General features: G+C 40.2%; 1 protein-coding gene across 1 annotated transcript in view; it reads right to left on the reverse strand.

Annotated features, from left to right (window-relative positions):
- Positions 1-7,500, reverse strand: part of heyl (hes related family bHLH transcription factor with YRPW motif like) — a 9,100-nt gene that overhangs the window by 88 nt on the left and 1,512 nt on the right. Inside the window, exons 2-5 of the mRNA XM_014178803.2 lie at positions 3,514-3,580; positions 2,431-2,514; positions 2,244-2,325; positions 1-2,072 (exon numbers count right to left, since the gene is read on the reverse strand). The exon at positions 1-2,072 is cut by the window's left edge and continues 88 nt beyond it. Coding sequence (XP_014034278.2) covers positions 1,405-2,072; positions 2,244-2,325; positions 2,431-2,514; positions 3,514-3,580 — 901 coding nt within the window. The 3' untranslated portion in view covers positions 1-1,404. The remainder of the gene's footprint in view (positions 2,073-2,243; positions 2,326-2,430; positions 2,515-3,513; positions 3,581-7,500) is intronic.

The following is a 7,500-nucleotide window of genomic DNA, read 5'->3' on the forward strand; positions in this document are numbered from 1 at the left end:
AGTCTCTTGCATTCGTTCGTTCATAGACAATCTATTGGGTTACTTCTAGTGGAGAACAACATGGTATTACTATGAAAATTCCCATACAAACTGAGATTCAGAGCTTTCTGTACAAGTAGGACCGTCAGTCAGCCTGAGTCGAGCTCTGGAAGTCATTTAGTTATTCTGTTCTCTGTTATGACTCGGTCTTCCGTCTTGGCTTTCTTCATCTGTCCATCTGTCCATCTGTCAGTCCCCTGCTGTTTGACCCCAGTCTGTCTCACTGTCCGTCCGTTTGTCATGTCGTATGGCTTTAGAGTCCCTGTCATTTAGAAATGGCATCACAGAGGGAGAGAGACAGAGGAGGTAGTAGTTGTCCCTAAACCACTGTTCTAGGGTCAGATATGATTTCATCCATTTCATAGTTAAGGGTATGTTTAGGGGTAAGGTAATCTGATTCTAGATCTGATGGTTAAAAGGTAGGTTTAGGGGTAAGGCAATCTGATTCTAGATCTGATGGTTAAAAGGTAGGTTTAGGGGTAAGGCAATCTGATTCTAGATCTGGTGTTAAGGGTATGTTTAGGGGTAAGGCAATCTGATCCTAGATCTGTGGTTAAAAGGTAGGTTTAGGGGTAAGGCAATCTGATTCTAGATCTGGTGTTAAGGGTATATTTAGGGGTAAGGCAATCTGATCCTAGATCTGATGGTTAAAAGGTAGGTTTAGGGGTAAGGCAATCTGATTCTAGATCTGGTGTTAAGGGTATATTTAGGGGTAAGGCAATCTGATCCTAGATCTGATGGTTAAAAGGTAGGTTTAGGGGTAAGGCAATCTGATTCTAGATCTGGTGTTAAGGGTATGTTTAGGGGTAAGGCAATCTGATCCTAGATCTGTGGTTAAAAGGTAGGTTTAGGGGTAAGGCAATCTGATTCTAGATCTGGTGTTAAGGGTATATTTAGGGGTAAGGCAATCTGATCCTAGATCTGATGGTTAAAAGGTAGGTTTAGGGGTAAGGCAATCTGATTCTAGATCTGGTGTTAAGGGTATATTTAGGGGTAAGGCAATCTGATCCTAGATCTGATGGTTAAAAGGTAGGTTTAGGGGTAAGGCAATCTGATTCTAGATCTGATGGTTAAAAGGTAGGTTTAGGGGTAAGGCAATCTGATCCTAGATCTGATGGTTAAAAGGTAGGTTTAGGGGTAAGGCAATCTGATTCTAGATCTGGTGTTAAGGGTATATTTAGGGGTAAGGCAATCTGATCCTAGATCTGATGGTTAAAAGGTAGGTTTAGGGGTAAGGCAATCTGATCCTAGATCTGTGGTTAAAAGGTAGGTTTAGGGGTAAGGCAATCTGATTCTAGATCTGGTGTTAAGGGTATGTTTAGTTGGGCAACCTCTACATGGTACATCATGTTGACAGGTTCTGGATCAGAAGGCTCCTATCTCAGTCCCCCAGGTCTTTGGAGCCTTGGCAGAGCCACCCATACCCCTGCGCTGACCCGCGGGAGACCCCATAGGGGCAAAAGGTCTGAAGGAGACTCGTGGAGGAGCAGAAGAAGAGGAGGAGGAGGAAGAAGAAGAAGAAGAGGAGTGGGTGGTGAGGAGGGGTGAGGCTCCGGGGGATTGCTGAGTGAGTCTGTCAGTGGGGGAGGGGGTGAGGGTAGGGGAGGAAGGAGGGGGGAGAGAGGGCACATGGGCAGGGGCGAGCATGGACCCCTGTTGGCACCCCAGGGGGGCGAGACGCAGGGTGTCGGCTGAGTGGGATGGATATCCCCCACCCCCCAGGCGTGCCAGCTCCCTCCGCCCAGCGGAGAAAGATGGAGAGTGGGGAGACGAGACAGGTGACATCTGGTGATAGGAGGAAATCCACGGCCAGGGAGGAAAGGGGAGGGCGGAGGAGGTCTGGGGCGACTGAAGGAGAATAGGGTCCAGTTGGCTGGCGCAGTGGGAGAGGTGAGAGACCAGGCGGGCTCCGACAGGGTCCGGGGAGTCCACCCCTCCTTCTAAAGAGCTCAGGTAACGGACCACCTCTCCTACACACTGTCTGAATCCCAGGGTCCTATAGTCCACAGCCAAGACCTGCGCATCAAAGTACCCTGAGAAAAAGAGAGGGAGGGAGGGAGAGGGAGAGGGAGAGGGGGGGAGATAGAGGAAACAGAAGGAAAGACAGAGAATTTGTAAAAAAGGGAGAAAATCAGTCAGTGAAAATATCAGATTGATGTTGGATAAACAACTCTGTCGCAGGACAGAAAGACGAACGGTCTCACCTTTGCCCCCGATGGCATGCAGCAGCTTAAGGTGGTCCACCGTCATCTGCAGAATCTCTGCCTTCTCCAGTTTAGATGAGCCCTGGAGAGAAGAGCAACGGGGAAAACCACCTTAAGAACAGCTCAGGTAAAAGATGTTAGACATGGATCAAATCACTATAGGTATGGTTGTGTTTGTGATTGTTACCTGCTTCTCGAAAGCGCTTGGCACCAGTCTTCTAAGCTCTGATAGACTGTGGTTGATCCTGTCTCTGCGTCTCTTCTCTATGATCTAAACGGGGAGACCAGCACACAGCTTTAGAGAGTCATAACTTTACTGATATACTGTAGTCTGAGAAAGGAGGAGAGGAGAGGCGAGGAGAGGAGAGGAGAGGAGAGGAGGAAGAGGAGGAGAGGAGAAAGGAGGAGAAAAGAGGAGGAGGAGAGGAGGAGAGGAGAGGAGAGGAGAGAGGAGAGAGGAGAGAGGAGAGGAGAGGAGAGGAGAGGAGAGGAGAGGAGAGGAGAGGAGAGGAGAGGAGAGGAGAGGAGAGGAGAGGAGAGGAGAGGAGAGGAGAGGAGAGGAGAGGAGAAAGGAGAAAGAGGAGGAGAGGAGAAAGGAGGAGAAAGGAGAAAGAGGAGGAGAGGAGGAGAGGAGAGGAGAGGAGAGGAGAGAGGGGAGGAGAGGAGAGGAGAAAGGAGGAGAGGAGGAGAGGAGAGGAGAAAGGAGGAGAGGAGGAGAGGAGAAAGGAAGAGAAAGGAAGAGAAAGGAGGAAGAGGAGAAGAGGAGGAGAGGAGAGGAGAAAGGAAGGGAGAGGAGAAAGGAAGAGAGAGGAGGAGAGGAGAGGAGGAGAGGAGAGGAGAAAGGAAGAGAGGAGGAGAGGAGGAGAGGATGAGAGGAGAGGAGAAAGGAAGGGAGAGGAGAAAGGAAGAGAGAGGAGGAGAGGAGAGGAGGAGAGGAGAGGAGAAAGGAAGAGAGGAGGAGAGGAGAGAGGGGAGGAGAGGAGAGGAGGAAGAGCAGGAGAGGAGGAGAGGAGAGGAGGAGAGGAGAAAGGAAGAGAAAGGAAGAGAAAGGAGGAAGAGGAGGAGAGGAGAGGAGAGGAGAAAGGAAGAGAGAGGAGGAGAGGAGAGGAGGAGAGGAGGAGAGGAGAGGAGAGGAGAAAGGAAAAGAGGAGGAGAGGAGGAGAGGATGAGAGGAGAGGAGAAAGGAAGAGAAATGAGGAGAGGAGGAGAGGAGAGGAGAAAGGAAGAGAAAGGAGGAGAGGAGAGCAGTATCAGAGGGACTTGAATTCACCCCTCTTCTCTTCTTCCGGGCCAGAATCTGGGAGGTGCTAACTGGGGATATGGACCCAGTGACTGGACTGTAACATGGAGGGAGGGAGGGAGGGAGAGAGAGGGAAAGAGTGAGCTTTGATATCATTGCATATTGTTATTGTTACGCCCTCTAATACCATGCAGAGACATGATGGCACAGCATCTCCTTCAATCTAATTTGTCTTTTTTTGGGTACAGAGAGACCTCTTTTATACCAAAGCCTTTCTACAGAGATGGTCTTATACCCTCAGGGCTTTAGTCTAACAGTGGCTCTCTCTCTCTCTCTCTCTAACATCTACTTTGTTGTTCTGAACAGAATATTTTGCGTCTCAACTGGTACCCTGTTCCCTACATAGTGCACTAGTATTGGGCCCACAAGGCTCTGGTCAAAAGTAGTGCACTATATAGAGGATAGGGTGCCATTGGGGACCAGTAAAAACACAAAAAATGGATCCTGTTTGTGGAACCAGCTCTCGTTTCAGTTCTTAAAAGAGCTTGACAGCTTTGAGTCCTTTAACTGCGTTATCCTTCACTGGAACCAGTCCATCAAAGACTTGTGTTGGTTATACGATGTTCTTCTGATGTGACCTCTGTTCTTGTTTATATGGGGTTATGTTGTGTGATATTTGTTCTGTACTTGTTCTGTAGAGGGAAGCTACAGTTGTCCTTTTTAAATGTCATGTAGGAGCATAGAAGAGATTTTATCATGTTTAAAGGAAAGTTATGTTTAAAGATGATATATTGTTTAAGGAAAGTTCTGTTTAAAGATTATATCTTGTTTAAGGAAAGTTATGTTTAAAGATGATATATTGTTTAAGGAAAGTTATGTTTAAAGATGATATATTGTTTAAGGAAAGTTCTGTTTAGTAATAGTTATGTGTCTCTATTATAGTCATTTGTCCCTATTAATCAAGACTAGTTTTGTGGTACACATTCTCAATGTCTATGATAATATCACTATTAAGTTGGGGGGGTGGGGGGGGGTGGGGGGTCCTGTTCCCCTCACACAGATTTTCAAATAATTCATTACCACCTAAATTAAACGTTTTTCCATAATAAATGATTTGGATCAGATTTTTGACTTTGACAATTAGCCTAGACAATGATGAGTCTTCAAATCCTCCGTCCTCAAAGTCTGCTTCCGGATATATTATATTCATATATTCATATTCTATATTATATTCTATATTCATATTCATATATTCATATTCTATATCCATATTCATATTCTATATTAATATTATTATTATATATTTATACTATATTTTCATATTCATATTATTATTATTATTGTCATATTATTATTATTATTATTATTATTATTATTATATATTTATATTATATATTCATATTCTATAATCATAGTCATATTATTATCATATATTCACATTCTATATTCACATTCTATATTCATATTATTATTATCATATATTCATATTATTATTATATTCAAAACTGTCAAACATTCCCCCTTTTCTCTGACGAGAGTAAAAAACGAAATCAAAGACTTGCATTGAACGGAGTATAAAAATGGAACCAGAACAGAGCAAAACCTTTTGGGGAAGTGTAGAAAGACCATATGTAAACAGTTTGTGAAGACCAAACACTCAGAGACAGGCGAGGTCAAACACATATTCCATTATACCCTATTCTATTCCATTATACCCTATTCTATTCCATTATACCCTATTCTATTCCATTATACCCTATTCTATTCCATTATACCCTATTCTATTCCATTATACCCTATTCTATTCCATTATACCCTATTCTATTCCATTATACCCTATTCTATTCCATTATACCCTATTCTATTCCATTATACCCTATTCTATTCCCTTATACCCTATTCCATTCCATTATACCCTATTCTATTCCATTATACCCTATTCTATTCCATTATACCCTATTCTATTCCATTATACCCTATTCTATTCCATTATACCCTATTCTATTCCATTATACCCTATTCTATTCCATTATACCCTATTCTATTCCATTATACCCTATTCTATTCCATTATACCCTATTCTATTCCATTATACCCTATTCTATTCCATTATACCCTATTCTATTCCATTATACCCTATTCTATTCCCTTATACCCTATTCTATTCCATTATACCCTATTCTATTCTATTCCATTATACCCTATTCCATTCCATTATACCCTATTCTATTCCATTATACCCTATTCTATTCCATTATACCCTATTCTATTCCATTATACCCTATTCTATTCCATTATACCCTATTCTATTCCATTATACCCTATTCTATTCCATTATACCCTATTCTATTCCATTATACCCTATTCTATTCCATTATACCCTATTCTATTCCATTATACCCTATTCTATTCCATTATACCCTATTCTATTCCATTATACCCTATTCTATTCCATTATACCCTATTCTATTCCATTATACCCTATTCTATTCCATTATACCCTATTCTATTCCATTATACCCTATTCTATTCCATTATACCCTATTCTATTCCATTATACCCTATTCTATTCCATTATACCCTATTCTATTCCATTATACCCTATTCTATTCCATTATACCCTATTCTATTCCATTATACCCTATTCTATTCCATTACACCCTATTATATTCCATTATACCCTATTCTATTCCATTATACCCTATTCTATTCCATTATACCCTATTCTATTCCATTATACCCTATTCTATTCCATTATACCCTATTCTATTCCATTATACCCTATTCTATTCCATTATACCCTATTCTATTCCATTATACGCTATTCTATTCTATTCCATTATACCCCATTCTATTCCATTATACCCTATTCTATTCCATTATACCCTATTCTATTCCATTATACCCTATTCTATTCCATTATACCCTATTCTATTCCATTATACCCTATTCTATTCCATTATACCCTATTCTATTCCATTTCACCCTATTCTATTCCATTATACGCTATTCTATTCTATTCCATTATACCCCATTCTATTCCATTATACCCTATTCTATTCTATTCCATTATACCCTATTCTATTCCATTACACCCTATTCTATTCTATTCTATTCCATTATACCCTATTCTATTCCATTATACCCTATTCTATTCCATTACACCCTATTCTATTCTATTCTATTCCATTATACCCTATTCTATTCCATTATACCCTATTCTATTCTATTCCATTATACCCTATTCTATTCCATTATACCCTATTCTATTCCATTATACCCTATTCTATTCCTTTATACCCTATTCTATTCCATTACACCCTATTCTATTCTACTCCATTATACCCTATTCTATTCCATTATACCCTATTCTATTTCATTATACCCTATTATATTCCATTATACCCTATTCTATTCCATTATACCCTATTCTATTCTATTCCATTATACCCTATTCTATTCCATTATACCCTATTCTATTCCATTATACCCTATTCTATTCCATTATACCCTACCCTATTCTATTCCATTATACCCTATTCTATTCCATTATACCCTATTCTATTCCATTATACCCTATTCTATTCCATTATGCCCTATTCTATTCCATTATACCCTACCCTATTATATTCCATTATACCCTATTCTATTCCATTATACCCTATTCTATTCCATTATACCCTATTCTATTCTATTCCATTATACTCTATTCTATTCCATTATACCCTATTCTATTCCATTATACCCTATTCTATTCTATTATACCCTATTATATTCCATTATGCCCTATTCTATTCCATTATACCCTACCCTATTATATTCCATTATACCCTATTCTATTCCATTATACCCTATTCTATTCCATTATACCCTATTCTATTCTATTCCATTATACTCTATTCTATTCCATTATACCCTATTCTATTCCATTATACCATATTCTATTCTATGCCATTATACCCTATTCTATTCCATTATACCCTATTCTATTCCATTATACCCTATTCTATTCCCTTA

Source organism: Salmo salar, chromosome ssa27 (assembly GCF_905237065.1).
Source record: "Salmo salar chromosome ssa27, Ssal_v3.1, whole genome shotgun sequence".
Lineage (NCBI taxonomy): Eukaryota > Metazoa > Chordata > Actinopteri > Salmoniformes > Salmonidae > Salmo > Salmo salar.